This window comes from Podarcis liolepis (genome assembly GCF_965112155.1).
Source record: "Podarcis liolepis genome assembly, chromosome: 3".
NCBI classification, from domain to species: Eukaryota; Metazoa; Chordata; class Lepidosauria; order Squamata; family Lacertidae; genus Podarcis; species Podarcis liolepis.
This window is the reverse complement of record NC_139557.1, coordinates 76,886,005-76,909,079: the sequence shown is the minus strand read 5'-3', so window position 1 is coordinate 76,909,079 and position 23,075 is coordinate 76,886,005. Positions and strand designations below refer to the sequence as shown.

General features: G+C 40.7%; 1 protein-coding gene across 8 annotated transcripts in view; it reads right to left on the bottom strand.

The window, feature by feature from the left end:
- The window catches only part of DISC1 (DISC1 scaffold protein), a 151,418-nt gene that overhangs the window by 27,007 nt on the left and 101,336 nt on the right, over positions 1 to 23,075 (bottom strand). For all 8 annotated transcript variants that reach the window (XM_083496832.1, XM_083496831.1, XM_083496826.1 and 5 more), the window contains 2 exons: positions 17,560 to 17,620; positions 4,786 to 5,056 (listed from right to left, as the gene is read on the bottom strand). In XM_083496832.1, coding sequence (XP_083352958.1) covers positions 4,786 to 5,056; positions 17,560 to 17,620 — 332 coding nt within the window. The remainder of the gene's footprint in view (positions 1 to 4,785; positions 5,057 to 17,559; positions 17,621 to 23,075) is intronic.

The following is a 23,075-nucleotide window of genomic DNA, read 5'->3' as shown; positions in this document are numbered from 1 at the left end:
CAACAAAAGAAAATGGAGGGTCTACAAGACTTCTTCCTCCCAGTGCTAAAACACACTAATATTTGGAGTTGGATGCTCAGTAAGTTGTACATCCAGCCCAAGGTTTTTGCCATAACACAGGGCTGGAGTTAAATTGGGAAGAGGAATGTCTCAGGCAAATCATGCCGTCACACCTATTGGCACACATTGCTCCAGCTTTGTCCATTTTATTCCACCAGACTCAACAAAGTGGCAACCACTGCATAACACTCTTCAACAACAAACCTTGGCTACAGGTCATGGTTTAGGAGAAGAGAGGTTGAGCACAGCCTCACATTTGGATGTCATGCTACGTTTGGCTTAGCTGCCATGTCAATGCTGAGCTAGAAGGACCTGGAAATAGCAAAGTGGTTGTGATTGCATCCCTAGTTTGTGAATGATATACCTAATATTCCTTCTCTGCCTTTTCTCTAGGTTTTCTATCCAGGGACAGATGTATTCTAAGGATTTCCTCTGTTCCACCGCAGGTTCCATGGAAAGTGCCTTTTAAAAATATTTACGTGCAAAATAACAGCAGGAGGTCAACTTTACATTGTCGTGGTTTATGCATTCATTTCCTCATAATCTGTTGCACATGCCCTTTACAGCTAGCAAAATGGGCACATTCCTCCTCATTTCTCAGGTATTTCTTGTACTGCATTACTGCATTGCTAGAGGCAGGGTGAGGATGGTAAGGAGTCAAAACATTTCTCACCAGGCTGTAAAATATTTAGACAAAACATGAATATTTTATGGCCACGAAATCACAAAGTTCTTGTGCAGATTCCTGGAAACATTTGCTTATAGCACTGCACTGAAAAGAACCAAGCAGAATATCAAGGGTTTTTACAACAGGGATAGTTAATTATACTGAATATATTTAGGATATTAATCATGGACTCGGGAAAATGTTAACAGCAACTAAATGTCATCTATACGAGACATTTTGTACTCAGAAACAGATTCCTTAGTACAAAATATAATACTGAATTAGTTATGGCAGGTTCCCTCGGGTATAAACTGTGGGTTTCCTTTCAAAATGCATGCAGTCTAGAAAAGGTGGGATGGTGGTTGCTGGTGTTTATTTTAAAAGGGATTTTATTTATTTATCTTCATAACAAATATGATAGTGTGTTGTGTGCTTTTGTACATTAGCAAGAAGCAAGAATTTAATGGTCAAAACCATAATCAAAGCAAGGAAATCATCATGGGAACAACAATGCCACAGACAAATAAATAATATATAAATATACTGCCATAAAGGCATTTTGATTGTATAATTATGAAATCAGTAAAGGACATATAAGGAGAAAATAAAAGGAATAGTCCTAGTATTGGATTAATGTGCATGTAGAATCGGGTTGTTCCACAGGCCTACCTTAAAATTATTCTCACAAAGTGTGGAGGCGTTAAGATGATACTACTACATAGAGTTGGAAAGTAAGTTCATTATTATTCCTAGTAGCACAAGCGAGGATTACTAGCTGAGTATTTGATTTTATACAGGAGAGCTGGCAATGGAGGCATGTAATTGTTGCCACTGTCATCACCACCACCAATGGGCAGTTTGTGGGGTTTATTGCTGGTTGCTTTTTGTTTTTAATTCTCTGTGTATTTCTTTTTTACAGGCTGTATTACGTATAATGTAATTATGTTTTAGATAAGCTAGAGGAAAATGGAATAGAAATATGAGTAATACTGAACATTCAATACAAGTGAAACTAAAAGGATTATGGTCTGTGCAAGTAAATAGACTGATATGGGACAAATGCTACACAATAAATTTATACATTCCCATAGAAAGTTAAAGCAACTGGGTGATAGCCAACTAAGCCATGCTCACAGTGGACCCATTGAAATCCAAGGATTTAGGTATATGCATTCATCTTAATCTATCTACTCTGAGTATGACTAATGTTGGATATCACCCATTAGTACAGCACCCACAATAGAAAGTTACAAGCTTTCCAAGTAGGCATAAAATATATTCTAGGTGGCATATAAAGACAATAAATTAATATAAATGTAACAGCCAATATCCTAAAAGAACTAGGAACAGTAGGAATTGGCTTGTACAATATATTAGATCCATTATCAAATTATATATAAAGTAGAACATGTTTCTTTTCATGATCAATCTTTTCTGAGAAAGGAAGATTAAATTTTAATCAAAGCTAGAAGGAAAACTAATTTTACATGAGAAAACCTCAATTAAAACTGTCTTCCCTGAAAATAGGTTCCAGTTTACAATGTTTGGTCCAGGTAATGAAGTAAACATCTGGAAATTGAAAGGATATTAAGTAGTCATTGGAAGTATAATTAAAGTACTAAATTAAAGAACAGCTAACTTCTATCACTTGATGTAATGTTAATCAGTTCCCAATATCTTCCTTAACAGTTTTTTGCGTGCTACTGCCGGAGCACAGAAGGCTGGAAGGGGAAAATAGAAAGCAAAAGTGCCGATGTGCATCATTGGATATCAACCTAATAAACCCTATAGGCTCAAAACAGAGGAAGTTTCCTTTTCGCTCCTACCCATTCTTATCAATATACAAAGCCACTGCAGAATCCTCACAGAATCAAATCAGATAGATAAGATTGTGATCATCGGTTTCCACAGTGCTTTGTAAATCTGATTCTAAATACTTGCCTCTCAGAATGCCATTAATGATAATGCAACATACACGGGTGCATGTTTTTTGCCCGTGGAGCTAACAGCTACTGCAAAGGCAGGCAGAATCTAGAATGCTGAAATCAGTCTCCCTGACTCCACCACATACTTCCACAGATAAATAGGCAATTTCAACTGTCCTGGGTTATCATTCCCTCTCTGTTTGATACTAACAAACCACAAAGGACTGTGGAACAAAACAGTATTAAACTAGTACCTGGAACATGTTTCAGGCCTCCCTGAGCTTTTAGTGTCATTCAAGGAACTGTTGCTGGGCAGAAAAAGTAAGTTGAGGTCCACCTTACTAGGAGATGAAGCATAATATAGATTCAGACTATAGCTTGAAGGAAGTGGTACTTCTTAGAGGACTCATACTGTCAGGGCACACAAATGCTTTCTTCCCTCGCCTGCTTTTTTGAAGGTTAGGAACTATAGGCAACGAGAACCACATGGTCCTTGATCCTCTTGCTGTAGCCACCATTGCTCATTTTGTGCTGTCTCTCACACTGACAATGTTTTCTGCCTTTGGTTATTTGGGGGTTGGGGTGTCACAGAAGGCTTGCTAGAAGAAGGACTTTCTGAGCTCTGCTTTGTGCACTGGTTTTAGACATTTTAGCTCTGCCTTTCACGATTCTCTCCCATCACAGAACTGCAAGGTCAGATCCCCACCCCCCACCCCCGCCTGCATGGCTGAGGACTAATGTTTAGGCCTCAGATGGCGTGCCTTGCCAAAGGAGATTGAATATTCTCATGATAAAGAACCAGCAAGCCTGGCTCAAATTAAGTCTTATGCATGCAACAGAGTGTCAAGGGGACATAAACAGATTCATTTATGACCATTGTGGGGTTTAACATATTCACACAAACACACAGGCAAGTAGGTGGAGAAGAGGGAAAGTGCTGATACTAATATGGAATAAAGGAGGTACATTCTAGGTCAGGCTTCCTCAACCTCAGCACTCCAATTTTTTTTTTTTTTTTTTTTTGCCTACAACTCCCAAGATCCCTAGCTAGCAGGATCAGTAGTCAGGGATGATGGGAATTGTAGTCTCAAAACATCTGGAGGGCCGAGGTTGAGGAAACCTGTTCTAGGTGAACCTGCCTAATTTGCACTTTTCAAAATGAGAACTTAAATCTAGCCTTCCACACTTCTCCAAGTTTTGAAATGAATTTCTCTTGTCAAGCAAGGTGAACAAATACTACTGGAGAGTAGTATTCATAAAATGTGTAGATTATTAAAAATCACAAACAGACGTCTGTTGTTTTAGGCTAAATTGCAATGCAAAATTGTTTAGAAATATGCATTGAAATGCTTATGGATTTTCATGATGACTTTTTTAAAAAAAACAAATCACAAATTAATGCAGAAGTATGGAGAACTAAACTTAAGATTGGAAAATTGAGAATGCGGGAAACTGAAACAGACAGTTTTGTCCATCCTACTTTCTTTTTGTATTTCTATTTTTCTTACAGAAATAGGCACTGTGTTTTGGGGGGTGAAATCCAGATATGGTTAAGAGATAGAGAGGCTTTATCGCCTCTTCTGTTGCAGTCCCTGAATGGACCTCCAACACCCACAGTTTTCATGGGGCAAAAATGACTTGCATTCACTTCACTGAGAAGTTTCCTCTCCCATGCAAAGTGCAGGGGCAGGGTTTCCAATCGGGATCAGGACTGCAGTGGAGGCAAAGAGCTCAAGCCTCCATATTTCCCACCCCAGGACCCCAGCTTGGGGGACTCTGCTGGCTATTTCTGCATTCATTCAAGGAAAATTATCATTGCCATGTGTAATTTGGGCCCTAAGGACCACTTCTTAACTCCTACACTGAAGCTGCTTCCTATCTTTGGTAAATCTCAACACATGGAACTGGTTACTGGTAAGTAGAATTGTCCCATGCACTGTGATCTTCCATGCAGGAGACTGGTAATGTGCGACACAGTCCCTTTAGGCTTCATCATCAGACTCTAAGCATACATTTCTCTTTACCAGAGCTGCTAACATTTAAGCCCAAGTGAAACTCCTGTCAAAAATGAAAAGAATGACATCAGTGGAAAACAAACTGAAAAGCAAACAGAGCAAAAAACCAACATGATACCTCTTTCAGTTCCCAGTGTGTACTCTGGTGTTTGCTTTGGATAACAGGGCACTGGAGAGTACTCCACTTGGAATCTTGAACTGGAAAGTGTTTTGATTGTTCCCGGTTGGTGCTCAAAGAGGCATCAGCAGTATCCTCTACTTCATCTGTTTGGCTCTCTTCGCCCTCGAAAACACAACCACCACCTTCTTTCAGCTGAAACCCTCGGATCAACAGTTGACAGGTCTCTAAGTCAACTTCCCACACTCTTTCAAGAAGCTGGCTCCCACAGCTGAAATAAAAGCCAGAAAGAAAATAAGAACTTTGTTCGGAGACAAGAGTTCATCTCTTATGTAATGCTTTGGGAATCTCTTGTTTTGTTTTGTATTTTTACCAAGATAAAATAAAATAATAGTTCTCAAAAACCAGTTTGGCAAATTTCTCTTTTTTTCAAAATAGGAACTGATAGATGTCAAGGGGGACCCTGCAATAGGATAATGTTCTCTGATGCTTGTTAGGTTGTGGAGGTTCTGGCCTGTCCTCCAGAATCTACAGCTATCTTAAGAATTCTGTGTCTCATTCATTCACAGTAGCCAATCAAGCTGCACAGTAGTCTAAAATGGCCCAATTCAATTTCTTTCTGCCCACTCAATGGAGGTGGTCCAGTGATACACAGAAGCAGGGGCTTTCACTTCAGTCTTGGGGTATGTATGCAAAGCATGGGCCAGTCCCTGCTTGTATAGAGTTCTATGTGCTCTCTGGGGTCCCTCTGTGCACACTGTATCTGCAGGATTAGGCAGTTTTGTGCACAGTTGCGTCTGTGAAAGTACCATAGATTTCTGGCTCCATGGAGTCATTGGACAGCAGACTCAGGAATTAGGGAAGCTTAGAAGTACATGAGATTGCATCCCAAACTTGCTATTTATAGCATAATTTAATTTCCTCACATTGAACCTGTGATGAACACAAAGTGCTTTAAAACCAAGGAACACAATTATATGTTTCAATCCAACACTTTGTTTAAGCTTTATTTTCTTTTGGGATATGCTGATTATATGGCTTAGTAATTCTCAATTCTTTAGTACAATTCTTTTTCTGATATGAAGCAGATATAAATAAACATATGTCCCCAAGAAGAATTCAGATGATACTATTTTGGGTTTGCCTGTGTTGAGTAACTATGGTTTAGAAAAAGAACCACTGCATCGCTACTGTGAGTCTGTAAGGCCCTTCATTTAAAGTTGGTATGCAGCTTGAGATCTCCAAATTGCTGACTTAATCCCAGTAGGATCACAGAAATGAGGACATTATTGAGCAGAGTCCCTTATTAGTTGTCTATATTGTAGCTGATCAATACTTAAATATTTAACTCTGACCCCTTTCTGAAATCCTGGAAGGCTACAGCCAGTCAGCAAAAATAACACTGAGCTAGATAGACCCATGGTCTGATTCAATTCAAGGAAGCTTCTGTGTGAAGGTTTTTGTATAAACTTCCCTTGTAAAATGGCGCATAGTTGCTTAGTTATTTTGACCGATTGGCTAATAACTAAAAGGGGATTCAACTTTTCCAATAGTGAAATGTTATTTGCATCAAACTTTGCTCACTATATTTTGACACGCTGATCCCACTGGTTGATGAAAGTTAATTCACAAGAGCAGGTGTGTGAGAGGTGCATACATGCGGCAAATAGGGATGCAAGATATGCACAGAAAATCCTGTTTTTATGCATGATGTTGGTGCTGTCTAATCTATTGTACAGGTTTCTTCCATTATATGATTTACTTTTAGCAAAATTCTTCCCAGAGCATCTATTTGTCCTGCAATATTCCTTATAGTTTAAATATTTCAAATTTTAAAAATTGAAGTTATATTAGAATGAAAAGCAGTGCATCAAAACACATTTTATTGTGCTTCATAATTGGCTTTGATGATTAGATCTAAATTATACAGCATGCATTCGTCTTAAAAATGGTTTACTTGTCAGAACTTTTAATTGGATTCTTTTATCATCTTGTAAAAAGCTTTGTGATATAAATGTATATGTATATGTGGTATGAAAGTATACAGCAGTGGGGGGAAACAGATTAACCCAGCATATTCTTTAGTATAATGAGATTAATTTTGGGAGTCAAAAAACCCTGCACAATACTATTGTTATAAATGTATTTCATAACGGCTGTACAATTAAATATTGATTTTCGAAGGTATGCCTCAGCATTTCTGGAACATATTAGTTGATAAAATTGTATGAAACTGGTAAACAAAATGCAACTCTTTAGCTGTGTGTTACTAGTTTTATGGTTACTATAATCTGCTTTAGTCTGTGGGTCAGTAAAGGCCAGAGATTACACTAAAAGTGTAATAACTGGAACTTAAAGTAAGTTCAACATTTAACTCCTACTTTCTTTGAGAATTTAACACTAGCATGCTCATGTTACAGTAGCCATCTTCTGACACTTAGAAATTTTTCAAAGAGGAAATTTTATGGACCTTGCTTCTACATAATCTAACTTTTTAAAAATTTAGCTTTCATTTCTCTATTGCATAATTGATTTCCATGTTCCCTATCCCAAATGTCTACAGTCATTAATATCATACAAGTAGATAAGTATCCAGCCCTATGCATGCTTATGCTTTTTTCTATCATAGAAGTCAATTGGCTGTGAGTCCTGGAAGAGCTGCTCCTAGCATTGCTGGACTATTCCACCTTGCCTGGGAGAGCAAGACCTTGACCCACTCCAGCAACAAAAGCTGAGGCTGCTGAACAGACTCTTGGGTTGAAGTATTGTTTGGGGTACTGTTGGGGGGGTTGGGGGGCTGTTATTTTATATCATTGTTTTTAGATCTTATGATTTGTGTGAAAATCGTTCAGTTATGGTTGTGTACTTTTTGATGTGATTTATTTATTATTTTTGACTACTTTTGTTATATTAATAATAATCTTTATTGCGGTCCAACAACCCATAACATGGTTTCAGAATTAAATACAGATTCATACAGACAACCTCCCAGGGAAGGAAGACCGAAGCGTTATTTGTTTAGTCATGGGTATGTTAATCTTTGATTCGTATGACTACTGAAAGAAACTTTGCCACGGCCAATGTGATATCATTGGACTTGTCATCCAGAAGATACTTGATATAGTAGGCTTCATATTGACCCGGCCAATTTGCCAATACAGTGGTACCTCGGGTTAAGTACTTAATTCGTTCCAGAGGTCTGTACTTAACCTGAAACTGTTCTTAACCTGAAGCACTGCTTTAGCTAATGGGGCCTCCTGCTGCTGCCACACCGCTGGAGCACGATTTCTGTTCTCATCCTGAAGCAAACTTCTTAACCCGAGGTATTATTTCTGGGCTAGCAGAGTCTGTAACCTGAAGCATATGTAACCCGAGGTACCACTGTAGTGGTTTTATCAATAGTTCCCTAGCTTGATCATAAGATATGCAGGTGTCTGAAACTCGAACCCGTAGTGAATTCCTACTGCTAATGGGCCACAGATAACATGAGATTGAGATCGGAGATCACTATGTGATATGTCCCAGAGCCTTTGCCTCAGAGATTCAAGGGTGGTATCACAGCCCAGATGGTAAATATTATGTAAATATTTGCATGTTCTAAATTGCCTTGAGTATGGTTCTAATTATGGAAAGGCTACATACAAATTAAATAATGATGATGATGGTGGTGATGAAGCAATAGGAAGTGAGAAATTAAATGGGCTACAATCAGAAACACTCTTGAGAAGGAACACACACACACACACACACACACACACACACACACTACCCAAGGACAGATTTAGGGCTGTGCAAGTGGTGCCCACACTGAGTCAGCTCCATTGAAATTAACAAGTATTGCTTCTGCAGAATAACACGCTTTAGAACCAATTCACTAGCAGACATTCTCAAATGTACACATCATTTCTTCTTCTTCTAGAACAAGAAGGAAAGCTTTTGTGCCAAGGAGTGCTTGGCTGATGCATCAGCACAGTTGTTTCATTCAGTCATCATATTGCAGTCCCTTTCTGTGCCTCCATGGCTTATGTGGAGGTTCTCCACTCACTCCATATACACTTCAGTGAAGGGAACAACAAAAGGAAGCTTGACCAGAGCTGCCATTTCCATTAAAGTGAATGGAACCACTAGTGGAGGAACACTTTGCACAGATGGGGGCAACACACTTAGGATCAGTATGAGCCATTTCAACATGTCAACAAAATCTGTTGCTCTCACATGCATGTAAGTAGCAGAATCCGCACACGGATTCAACAAAGCTATTTGAAAACAATGCTTTATTGTAAAAGAAATTGTTTACGTATATTGCTTTGAAAATGTATTTTGGTTGTCTGACCATGCCTTCTTCCTTTACTAAATCTTACATATCAACAATTAGTATCTTCAGTTTCACAGCCTAGAATAAACAATTACATCTGCACCCACAGAATACAATGCCTAATTGCTGAAATTTACACTGAACTCTAAAAATAGCATGACAAAATTATTCCTTTCTCTTTCCCTTAAAAGAAGGGGGACACACACCCTGACATCAATATCTTGCTTGAGGGCAGAGCAAATTCCTTGTATTTTATGTGAGCGTACAAATTATGTAACCACTCTTTATACTCTGTAAGGCCATTTGAGAAAATATAGGGGAAAGAACAATTTTTCTATTGCTGAAAACCAATAATGGATGTTTGATTATGGTTATTAAAAACAACATACCACATAATACTAGGCAATAACAGTCATAAAAAAAGCATTTGAGCAAGAGTCAGGGATGGGAATTAGGTTGGGGTTTTATGTATTCTTTTCATCTGCCAGACATTCATTTCATCTAGGACAAAACTTTAATCATGGCCTGTCATTTTCCTATCAATGTTCAATGTCACTGTGTTATAGTTAAATTATCTCCATGGGAAACACAAAATGACAGACTGCTGTAGCTGATTGTTTTTCCTTTGATTTCTTTCTAAGGTGATGAAGATAAGCTTGCAGAGCTGACTTGTCAAAGGAAAGAAATTAACTAATTGACAAGGAAAGCAGCAAGGAGCCTTGTAAGAGCTTACTTTCTAATTGGTTTATTTTAAACACTGTATCTTTTTAAAGGGATATTATCTGGTGTATAATGTACAGAATTTGTTGCACATAGAGCTATTCTAATGCTCCCATATCTAGTATAAGAAGTACAAGGAAGACCTGCAACAAAATGTTGCAGAATGGAATGTTCCTGTTCAGAGTTCTGGCCACCCAGTGCATCATGCCCTTTTACAGGATATTCCATGCAACTCTCCCACCCCATTTTCTGCTCCCTCACATATAGTTACTGTTCTGTGGCTGCTAAGCATTGTTGTGCTTCTGAAACTTTGGAACTCTCTCAAATCTGCTGATTTCTCCCTCTTGCATGTGGACCGTACAGTTTTGGCTACATAAGAATAGTCACTGTGAGAAAGAGTTTTCCATTAGCATAAAGCACGGTGAGATGATCTCTAGCCTGTGGGCCTAACTAGGCAGGGCGTGGGTCCCAATTTAGCTCTTGGGACTGTTTCTCCCCACACCACACCCATGTGCCTCACACCTGACATCAGGACACAGTCACAAAGACACTGATGGGAGCTTAAAGTGAGCTCCCAGTTGTTCTTTGGATCACTGATGACACCAATCAGCTGAAAGTGAACCACACTAGGATCGGCTGCACTGGGGAGTTCCCCGTTGGTGTGCCTTCTAAGAGGCTTTCTGCATTCACCAATTAGCTGACTGGAGATTACAGTAAGTCCCTTTGAAGTCCCTTTGCAGGTGTAGTTTGCATTCAAACTATACCTGCAAGTGGACATTTTTTGTTTCCAGAAAACTTGCTGATTTGCAAAGGAAAAATGTAGGCATGGTTTGAATCCAAAGTACATCTTCAAAGGGACTTGGTGTAACCACCAATCAACAGTTAGAGCAAACCCCTCTGAAGTTATCACCTGATATTATAATAATGTCAGGGAGCCCTGCCCACCTCTCTAAATTGACACGTGAAGAGTAAGGGAGGTAAGGCTCTGGCCTGCCAGATTCAGTTTCCTACTTCTGATGTGTGGGATTCTTTTCCCTCTCCACAAAACACTGTACAGCAAATAATTTTGCAACAGGGTTGTAAGAGATGGGATTTTTTGTTACATAGGGTTAGCACGAGATCATTTTCACAGCTTTGTTTTGCTATACAGTCATACCTTGGCTCTCAAAGGTAGTCCATTCAGGAAGTCTATTCAACTTCCGAAAACGTTCGAAAACCAAAGCGCGGCTTCCAATTGGCTGCAGGAGCTTCCTGCGCTCAAGCGGAAGCTGCATTGGACATTCAACTTCCAAAGAATGTTCGAAAACCGGAACACTTACTTCTGGGTTTTGGGAGCCAAAGCATATGAGTACCAAGGCATTCGAGAACCAAGGCACGACTGTAGTTCCTCTGACAAGCTCAAAAAGTTCAAGTATGTATCATTTAATTCCTGGGATGAAGGTGTGCAGAATACCATCAATGCATAGTGTTGCAGTGTGCTGCGTTGATGCGCCCTGGCTTTTCATACTCTGCAAAGCCCAGCTACACCTGGAGTCCAGAAGCTATCTGCCCAGCAGCCATATTATTTGCTAAAGTTAATGCAGTGATAGCTGAAACAGTTCCAACAGCCCTTAGCTTGGAACCAAGCCCGGGCACCCTACAATTCCTTGACTGGGTGCAGCTGGATACAGTTGGCCCTTCAACTTTGTGCAAATTATCCTTCAGCATTTTGCAGCAGCAGCATGCCTCACGCATGCATCCTGTGTATTGCTGGATACTGCTGCATTCCCTAAAAATGTGCCCTTTCACCCAGAACTATGTGTTACGAATTTGGTATATCTCATGCAAGAAGGGGAAATGTCAGGTGCCACTCTGCAGCACTTTGAATCTTCGCAATGACATAAGGGAGAAAAAAACATACAGTGGTACCTCGGTTTACGAACTTAATCTGTTATGGAAGTCCGTTCTTAAACCAAAACCGTTCTTAAACCGAGGCACGCTTTCCCTAATGAGGCCTCCCACCACCGGTGCCCTTCCATCATTCAGATTCCAATATTAGACCGAGGTCAAGTTCTCAAACTGGGACACTACTTCCAGTTTTGCAGAGTTCATAAACCGAATCATTCGTAAACAGGACTGTTCTTAAACCGAGGTACCACTGTACTTGGGTTTCACAAATGAGAATAAATTCACATCCCAAAGCACTATGTCTTAAGCAATCAGTATTTCTTGGGAGATCAAAAACCAAAGATAAAAGAGAACAAAGCTCAACTCAGTAGCCTGAATAAAGCTAACCTTGGACCAATTTTAAATAATACAAAGTTAAACAAAAACTGGGGTGTTGTGCATTGCTACTTCATAAATTTCAAAGGGCACTGTCAAGGACAATAAGTCCAAAAAACTGACTTCTTATATTGATTTTAAAAAACCTGCATCATTGCCAAGAATGTATAAGCTGTATAGATTTTCTAGCTCTGATATGCTTTCCCGTGCTCTTTCTTTATTTTTCAAAGAATCAATGATGCCAGCGTAGTAGTCATGAATTTCTAACACTGGCAGAACTAAATTCATTAATAAACAAAACAAGAGGCTTGCAGTCTTTTGCTCCACCCTGCAAAGTCTTCTGGGTTGGGCAGTAACTATAGGAGTTAGAGAGAGGTGGCCCCATCCGCCTACCATTCTAAGAGGCAAGAGCAGAGTGTCAAAAGGTTGTTGTAGATCTCACAATGTCTGGAAGACTCTCAAGTTCAGTCTAGCCTGTCCTTCTATTAACCTGTGTACCTGAAACTCTGCACAAAGGTCAGGCACCCCCAGTAGCCTCGGAATGAAAGGTTAAGGTCACACCTGACCTCCCAAATGAAAACTAAGTACCTAAAAATATTGAAAGACTGCATCAGCCAGGCTGAAGCTACCCCATTGTTGGTAGAAGTTTCCAAAAGCATGGAGGTTATTGGCAAAGGTAGTCCTTGATGTTGAGGCCAAAGGTAATTAGATGGCCCTATCCACTTCTATCTGCTAAGGTTCTGTCAGCTCCTGATGCACCCAAGACTAGATCTCTGCAGGCCAGTGGGGGCCCCAGGTTTGAGGAAACCAGAGCAAGATGCCCTCAGGGAGCCTCATGTCACATTCAGGATGGTAGAATTAGGAGGATCCCTTTTTCTTTCTTTCCCTGCCCCCCAAACAAAATAAATTGTTCCCTGTTGGTAACAGACCCTTTACTTTCTCATGCATGTTGTCAGTGTACTGCCTCCAGTTTGCTTATTGTCTTCTAAAAAAGGTTTTGAAGAAAGGTTAGAAAAAGGATGGGCCTCTTCTCCACCATCTGCTCAGTCAATCCCTTCCTCCTTATCAGGTAGTGGCAGCCCCCACAGCATCTGAAGAGTCCACTCCTTTGGTTCTCAGAGCACTTCTGGGCCCATGTCAGGTTGGAGCCACTCTGGGGAATGAAAGATGGTGGACACAAAGGGAGTTGGAGGTGAGGACCCCAAAAACTGCACCTGGCAGTCTGGCCCTAGTAGTCCCACTTCTGCTGCCTCGTTCACCAGCAGCAGCATGTTTTTCCAGGAATATGATATCCAGGCTTGCCATGATAGAGTTTTATATTCATTCCATTACTTGAACTGACTGGGATGATTAACCACATGTACTATGTGTGACGTAAGTGGCATACCCAAACAGCAACCTCTTGCAAAAATCACTTCTATAGATGTCAAGAACAGATAAAGCTGGTTGGGGGCCTGGGTACAGTTCCCAAAACAAGGTGCTCTTCCCCAGAACAGGAATGCATGAAAAAGAACTATTCATGTAAGACCAAAATTGGGAACAAAATTGGGCTTTACTAGTGAATAAGGCGCACTGCAATCTTTGCTGGTAACGTTCCATGTAGTTCAAAAGAGACAAAGAGTTGCAGAAAATGCTTGCAAAAAAGGAGGGTAGCCAAACTGGGGGTCTCCTGGGTTAATCAGATTTATTTCAAACTAATTAAATTAACTGTGGCTTCTTAAAGAATCCAAGTAATACAGGGAACCACCATATGCTGGCTATTTCAATGGCCCACTACTATCAACTCTAACAGAGTTCTCTTGGGGCTAAGGCAGATGTCTCTTCTGATTCCGCTACCTAGGAACCATTAACAAGGGATGTCGGACTGTCAAATGTGACGTCTCGTAAGTTTCAACTGCTCAACCATTTAGCCATGGCCCCTTTAATCATTTAGAGAAATACAAGATTAAGTAAAGGATACCATGTAACCGAAATGAGTGCTCATTTCATAAATCTGAATGTAAGCTCTCTTGAAAAAAAATACACACCTTATGCCTTACACACACCATCTTGTTTCAAAATTCAGCACTGTTGCCACATGCTCATGAACTGACAAGTGCACTTGTTAAATTAAACAAAGATGAAGTTGAATAGAAATAATGAAGACAAATAGTAAGGAATCAGTTAAAGGGGTGGGTGGGGGTGGTATTCATTTTCAAAGCTCCAGGGTACTGTATCACTGTCAGTCTTTAGCAGCAATGCAAATGTATATCACAGCGTTGGAGCGTATTAAACCCCGTATTCATTTATACTCCCACTTTCCAAATTCTAAAACAGAATAAACAAGTAAGGCTCCTTTGTGCGTTGTCAATAGTTATCATCCTTCAAAGAATGGCATCCCCCTAAATAATTGTAAGATTTCTATCTGGGAATTAAGAAGAGCGACTAAATGTGCCCAGCTCCCTCCTCTGCCTGCTTTCTCTGTTTGAGATTTGGAGTACAGCGTAATCACATTAAATTCTTCAGCTCAAAAAAAGAAGTGATATTTATGGTGACTGACACAAATAAAAAAGTAGTTTGGAGCCTGAGGCAACTGTGATAAGGGATTTTGGACGAATCACCATGTGGCCTGTGAGATATAATAGAATGCTATTACAGAATATAGAGTGGATACTGATCTCTCTGTGGTATGTAATATTCTTGTTGCTGTCTTCGAGTTAGGAATGGCTTGGACGCAACTATTATTAATTATCATCATCATCATCATCTTTGAATTTACACCTCCCTGTCCTAAATGTTATTGAGGGTAGCATTTAATTCGTCTTGCAACAATTAAAATGGAGTGGTATAAGGCAGTGTTCCCCAACCTTGGGCCTCCAGCTGTTTTTGGACTACAACTCCCATCATCCCTCGCTAGCAAGACCAGTGTTCAAGGATGATGGGAATTGTAGTCCAAAAACAGCTGGAGGCCCAAGGCTGGGGAACACTGGTGTAAGGGACTGGGAAGACACTGACAGGTACTGGAATTTGACTCGGGAAAGGGGCCCAGTGATTTGTGGGGACCTGTACAACCAGAAAGCAAGAGTCAGATGCAGGGAAAGCTTAAGAACTGGAGGACAGAGCATAGGACGGCTTGACAGAAGAGGCCGGTCAGGCAAGTGAAGGGCCAGGTGCTTCCCCACCCTCTCCTGCACCACTGTCTCCCAAAAGCAGGAGGAAATTGAAGAGGAAAGAGGTTGAATGGTCATCTCTCACGTAGGATCTAGTTGAGATTCCTCCATTTCTAGAGGTTGGACTAGATGGCCCTCAGTGTGATTTAGAGGACAGGACACCATGCTACTAAACATAAATCAATATTAGGGAGCTTGTTGCCTTCCAAATGTTGCTGGCTTACAACTCCCATCATCCCTGACCACCGCTTTGCTGGATGAGGGTCAGGACTTGCATGGTGACTTTCCTATAAAGACACATGTTTCATTACAGAGTCTAGGCCCTTCGAAACTATATACTGTAGCATCTGAAGAACTTTTTAGAAATCATAAATACTTAGATTATCCTGTTATAAGAGTAACACAACACCAAGCGATAAGCCTTTTAAGAGGCAACCAAAGCCTTGAGGGAAACACCAGAGCTCTTCAAAGCTGGAAGATTAAACATTAATCTCAGCAACGGCTCAGGAGGGGGGAATAAGCAAATGTTCTGAATAAGGATTAACATAACAATGACATTGTTTTCTTGCTTTCTATTTTTGGACCTGGAATAAAAAGACGAGAATTCTTCATGATCTCCAAAGTTCTTCATAATCAAACAGGGAATTACTTCATGATATGATACAACCAATGAGCCATGGCTAAGTTTATCTGAAATATGCCATGTGCAAGATCAATAGGAGGATTTTCTGCCACCGGATGTTATGTGCATACTCATTCACAAGGAACAGAGCAGGCATTTTTCAACCTTCTGCTAGTGTGACATTGGAAGGAGAGCCCTTCCACATCAAGGCTGACGCTGTCTTAAAAGGGAAAACAGGCAGTATCAGATGGCATGCCCAGCTCCACCCGCCTGCCACAAACCTTATCAATGTAGATGGACAGGCAAATGCACTATTTAAAGGCAAAGGCTGCATCAGTGCCAGAAGAGTGAAATACACATGTATGTAGACTGGTGCTGTGAACCAAAAGTGTTCCCCCATGCCTATTCCTTTTCTTAACCAGCATAATGTCACTCAAGCTGACAAGGATGTTTTGGTGTGGTCTCAAATGGAGATTCAATAACTCCAGAAGCTTGCTGTCTCTGCTTCCTGGATGCTATGAATCAGAACAATTTCCACACAGTTCCCCGCCCCCCCCCCTCTCATTTCACCTCAACACTGAAGCAATCTACTTTCGCTTCTCTGGTTATGTGTGGGAAATGCCTTGCAGCCCTGAAGTCCCATTCTACCTGTGACATAGTCCACATTTCTGAATAATTAAAACAATCCTCAAGCCTCCCTGATGTAAATTAATGTACAGTGAAAACTGAAGAAAAGCAGACAAAAGGGGAAAGTAGAAAAGTAGAGAGCAAAAACAGCTGGTTGGCTTGCAGTATTCTTTAAGCTTCTGATAGGAAGGGCAAGCTCACAAGTCCAGACTCATTTCACAAGGCTACCATTTTAGGTGCATAATACACAATCTTTCATGGGACGTGGGTGGCGCTGTGGGTTAAACCACAGAGCCTAGGACTTGCCAATCAGAAGGTCAACGGTTTGAATCCCCGCGACGGGGTGAGCTCCTGTTGCTCGGTCCCTGCTCCTGCCAACCTAGCAGTTCGAAAGCACATCAAAAAGTGCAAGTAGATAAATAGGTACCACTCTGGCAGGAAGGTAAACAGCGTTTCCGTGTGCAGCTCCGGTTCGCCAGAAGCGGCTTAATCATGCTGGCCACATGACCCGGAAGCTGTACGATGGCTCCCTCGGCCAATAAAGCAGGATGAGCGCCGCAACCCTAGAGTCAGTCATGACTGGACCTAATGGTCAGGGGTCCCTTTACCTTTACACAATCTTTACTTCACATAGAAAGGGTTTGTGGTTTCCGTATAAGCCAGCCAAAATATATGGTTTTAATTTATTGTTTCTGCATTACTGTTGTAAACCACTCTGATTTTTTTAAAATGAACAGCAATATAAAAATATTTTTAGAAATATATAAATAAATCCCTCCACTGAGACTGGCCTCACATTTTATAGAACACTACACTGAAATATCTTGAGACTTTTGACCTTTCAACCCATTTTTTGAAAACCAAGTTTCATATTTCTCATATTTTAAAAAGAGACCATCAACTAAACAAAGTTACAATAATTAGACATGTTATCCCAAAAAGCCGCCTAAAGTCCAAACCAGTCCTTTGAATTATAGGGGAGTAGACAGAATAGTCATCAGAAATATTGTACAGCATAAAGTAACAAATTAAAAATGATATATTTTCTAAATATTTTAAAGATCCCATCCTTCCTTTACCTTTGCAGTTTTTCCTCCAGCACTTCCATGTACCTGAGAATACCTTCCTTCAACTTCTTCTCTATAAGACAAAAACAAAGTTTGTGTCATTTAGGGGGGGGGCAGTATTTTATAGCAATTATTTTGAAGAGAGAATTTTGCTTATTTTTGCATCATAGAAAAGCAAAAGTTTAATTGGGCTTTTTTCCTTTTGAATTTCAGACTACAACCATGAATCTGAAATTAAACAAATCTATTTTACTTAATAAAGCTCATATATATATATATATATATATATATATATATATATATATATATATATGTAAAGGTAAAGGCACCCCTGCCCGTACGGGCCAGTCTTGACAGACTCTAGGGTTGTGCACCCATCTCACTTAAGAGGCCGGGGGCCAGCGCTGTCCGGAGACACTTCCGGGTCACGTGGCCAGCATGACAAAGCTGCATCTGGAGAGCCAGCGCAGCACACGGAAACGCCGTTTACCTTCCCGCCAGTAAGCGGTCCCTATTTATCTACTTGCACCCGGGGGGTGCTTTCGAACTGCTAGGTTGGCAGGCGCTGGGACCGAGCAACGGGAGCGCACCCCGCTGCAGGGATTCGAACCACCAACCTTTCGATCGGCAAGCCCTAGGCGCTGAGGCTTTTACCCACAGCGCCACCCACGTCCCATATATATATATATATATATATATATATATATATATAAAAAAATAGGCAGCTGCTGGACACTATGGGTGAAAACAGAGAAAGGAAAGGGAAAGGTACTGTTCACAGAGAGAAGTACTCAAGCCAAGATGTTTCTTCACTTTTAAATGCTTATCTACTAGGACGGCCCATCTACTGAGTATTATCTTTCAAATGGGATGAAACCTACTTCAGTAGCCCAGGTTATCACAATCTTTATTAGAACTAAAACACTCCAGAGATTTTATTTATCTGCATAACATCCCTTAGCATCTTAGAAGTTGTTATATAAACTAGAGAAGTAGCCATATTCATCTTTTGCAGCAACAATAACACAAGTCTTGTGGCACTTTAAAGATGAAGAAATTTATTGTTATAGATCAGGGGGGTCCCCCTAAACCCTAGGAATGAATAAATACTAGGATTTTTATTAATCAGGATATGGATTAAAGCACAAACTGCAGAACTGTGCCAGGCATGGAATTCCTGGACTGGCTTAAGCAAACCAGCCTGGCTGGGTGAACAGCAAACCAGTTCACATGACAAAAGGTGTTGATGGGCCATTGGGAAGTGAGATGTTACCAATGTGATGGAGTGTATGTTTGAGGGGACAGGAAAAGGGGTTTCTGGGAAGAATAAGTTGGAAGAAGGGGAGAGATCCATCTTGCGAGAGCCTGGCTGCAGGCAGCTTACAGTGCTGCCTCTTGGAATGCCTATGCTATAAGATCTGGACTCCCTACATGCAGACCGAAGGTGTAAATAGGTGAATAAACCCTATTTCTTAAAGCACGACAGTCTCCACTGGGTCTTCCATTCTCCAAAAGGACACAGACCGTGTGTGTGTGTGTGTGTGTGTGTGTGTGCGCGCGCGCGCGCGCGCCTGGGACCCCATGGGCTCTTGCCACTGCTCAGCAGAGAGGGGGACAGGCACCCGGCTGTTGTAACATTATTATGGGGCTACAGCCCACTTCAACAGATGCTTGTTACCTTAGTTGCAGGTATGCATACACGTGGCTGTAGGCAGAATTGTTATAGAGGGAAGTGGGAGGGAGATGAAAAGAGAAAAGTAAATATTGCAATAATTACACAGTAAGCAGAAGGGGAGGCTGGTGCTCCAGAAGGAGTGAACCATGCTGACCTCCTCATCCACTCAACCCTTCCCTTCTCGCACCCAGTAACCAACCCACCCACTGGGAGGCCAGTGTAATGGCCCCATCCTACTAGGTAAGCCTCTTCTGTACTAACTTCCCTTCTGCGCTATCCTTGTACTTTGACTCACATGATATTTCAATAGAATCCCTTCTAAAGTTCAAATTTAGCAGTAAAAGAAGAAATTCAACTACCCCTATGATATAGAAGAATTAAAAATACATTGGCAGAAGAGTTGTATTTGTTCACATTTAAAAATCAGTCTCTATCTCTCTTGCTCTGAAGATCAGTGTGCTTTTTAAAGTCAATTTTAATTAAAAAGTAAGACACAGAGGAAATAAACCAGTTCTACAATGCACATACGGTACCACCTCCTCATATGAAGAGAGAGAGCCAAAATTACACCCTAGCTGTCCAAGTTACAATTCTGACATTCCCCTCCACTAGACCTCAAATACCTCCTGGTATTAGAATTTCTGAAACAGGACTGTAGACCGATTCACACACAGGCCAAGAGTGGGGCATGTACACACCCTCCCCATTCACACATTAATATGAGCTGGTTTCCCTTATGATGTACCTCCACCCACTTTTCATGGCATTTACACAAACGACCCTAGTTACATTCAAGATCCTCTACAAGGTGTGGAAGGGGCACAACTCCAAGACTTGGTCCCACAGCCAACTTGTGTACTGCCTTTACACCTGAGGCAGACATTTCCCTTAATTCTTCTAATCCTCCACAGCTCAGCATGGGAGAGATGGCAAGAATATAATCACATCCTTGAATCACAGCGCATTCTAGAACAAAAGTAAAAACCAATTTGCCAACCTCTAGTGATGTGTCAGTTGCAAACACTTTCACTTAAACATGTGATAAGTTCTTTCCTAATAGGAAGCTTTGATGCTCCCACTTTTAGTGCTCTTCAACCTGTTCCCATCTTTACATGGCCTTGGAACATGACACATTCCGACTCAGGCTTTCTCTCTTCCCCCCTGACATAAAACGTCAATAGAGATTAATAATTGGAGGGGAAGGTGGGGAATCTGTTTCACACTTACTTTGTTTCCAACTAATACTGCAATGTATTATGTTACATGAATGATAAACCCTAGTTCCAATTTCTCCTGCTGTGCTAGCTAGATTTTAATTGGATATTATCTGATACAGTAATTCTCACTTTTCACAGTTGTGTCCTATTCCCTACATACAATTTTACAATGCCCTTGAAGATATAGCTTAATAAATCAGCAATGCTCAATGACAAAAAAAAAGTAACAGATAAGCAACCGCCACTAGTTAAAAGTAGGTCAGCTATAAACTCCCTGGGAAACACTGTTAGGACATACACACATCTCCATCAAACATTTTAACTAGTTTAAAAGGATTAAGAACATCATACAATTCTCTCTGCTCACGGGGAATATGTGCTCCTCCCTTGATTTCCAGTATATATAGCTGGGCACTTTCATTTAAAGGCCCTTCAAAATCCCAATAGTTCTACTTTCCTGCCAACAAATTGAAGGGAGAGAAAAACGCCATGAAAAGTATCTGGATTTTTCTCACCTTTGGACTATAGTCAAGCTATTGATCTGATGGTTTAATTTAATGCAAATCAATAGCTGTAGCAGAGGGAAAAGAAAGTACTAGAGTGCAAACTTCCTTAATCTAGCCAAAAAAGAATGATATAAAGCTGGAAGGAGTTAGCTTAGGGGAAACTATGTGACTGCATTCTGTAAACATGTCAAAGGTTGTTTTTTTCAAATACAAGCAATGTCAATTTCTTTTTGTCTCTCTCTCTCTCTCTCTCTCTCTCTCTCTCTGGGTTTGTGTGTTCAGCTCTTATTGTTACTGAAGGGAGTTGCCCTTATAAATACTATAAATATTGATGGAAAAAGAAAACAAAAGCATTTGATGAAATAAAAAATAGGGTTTCCCCATGGAATCATAAATTGGGGCAGGGGTAGCGAGGAATATGTACATTTGCTTTTGTTATTTCTCCCATCACATTTATTTGTGTTGCCATAATAGGGAAAGTCCTTAGCATCCAGGGATACCATGGAATAATATTGCAAGACAAAAGGTCACAGATAATTTGCATACTTTCATTGTGCATAAATATAAATGTATGCATGATGTGCCTTTAGCAGTGACTTTTATAGTATTCATTTTTCTGGAAGCAACTCTGCAATATTGAGAGCAGCTTCAGATTTGTGGAAAGAAAGACAGCCGGCTGAGTACAAACAGTCTTCAGGTGGTGGCACTTGATCATCTTGTCCACTAGGGAAATTATCCTTCAAATGAGATGGATAAGTACTACTAGCTTGATCTGGAAGAAGCCACAAATAGGGCTGGCCAAACTTATTTATCTATCGAGTTCATGTTTACAATCTGAACTGGCTGGGATGATCAAACTCTCCACCCCCACCCCCAGATCTTTAAAGGTGTGGCACAGCTGTAATGGTCCAGGCTGGATTTCAGCCCCATTCAGTTGTGCACTGAAGTCCTGTCATGCACTTTAAAACACGCTAGCCAAAAATCTCAATATCATCTGTGAAAAAAATTCTTGATTAAGCTTCAAGAATTATTTTTTCCCCAGTCTGATGTCAAAAGACCACAAAATGCAGGTAGCCTGTATACTAGCAAAAACAAACAAGGTAAATATCAGAGCTGTACTGAACCCACATGAATAGTCATCACCAAAGCAGTGTTAGTTTCATTAATACAACTCATCTGCACTAATAATAATAATAATAAAATTTATTTATACCCCGCCCTCCCAGCCAAGGCTGGGCTCAGAGCGGCTTACAAGCAATAAGAAAAACAAGTTGAATGATTACAACTTAAAAACAAAATTAAAATACAACATTAAAATATTGAAATATTAAAATATTAAAATGTAGCCTCATCGCAGGAGGAGAAGGAAAAGAAAAAAGAAAGAGAGGGAGGGAATCAAATTGGCTCCAAGCCAAAGGCCAGGCGGAACAACTCTGTCTTACAGGCCCTGCAGAAAGAAATCAGATCCTGCAGGGCCCTGGTCTCATGAGGCAGAGCGTTCCACCAGGCCAGAGCCAGAGTTGAAAAGGTTTACTCCACATGCTATGGAATTAGAAGATTCATATGCATCCACTATGTGCCTTGTGGCATCCCACACAAGCAGAAGAACATCAAAAGCTGCTGGATCAAACCAGAAGTCTGTTCTGACCTGGATGGGGAAGACTCCAGCTGGTTGACGGAGTCCTCAGTTCCCCCACTCCCATGGCCACTTTGACAAATGACTCAAAAGGTCTTAAAAATATCCCGGTCATAACTGCCATGTTATCTTGGGTTATCCCAGTCTTGAACATGCTAGTACTTTGTTTCTAGTGTCAACTCATATGGATAAGCTCTCCTGTTCAAAAACGCACCTGAGTCATTCCCAAGTTCCCTACATTTCCCTCCATGCAATTCAGTCCATGGCATACCTAAAACAGGTAGCTCAAGCCAACGCAGATGTTACTGATCAGGGATGTCCAACCTATGGCCCTTCAGGTGTTATTGGATTGTGGTTTCCATCAGTCCCATCCAGCATGGTCAATAGACTGGGATGATGGGCGTTGCAACCCATTTGGAGGGCCACAGGTTAGCGACACTCTTTTTGTAATCAACTGTTCTATAATAGTATTAAATAGCATTAAGAACATAATG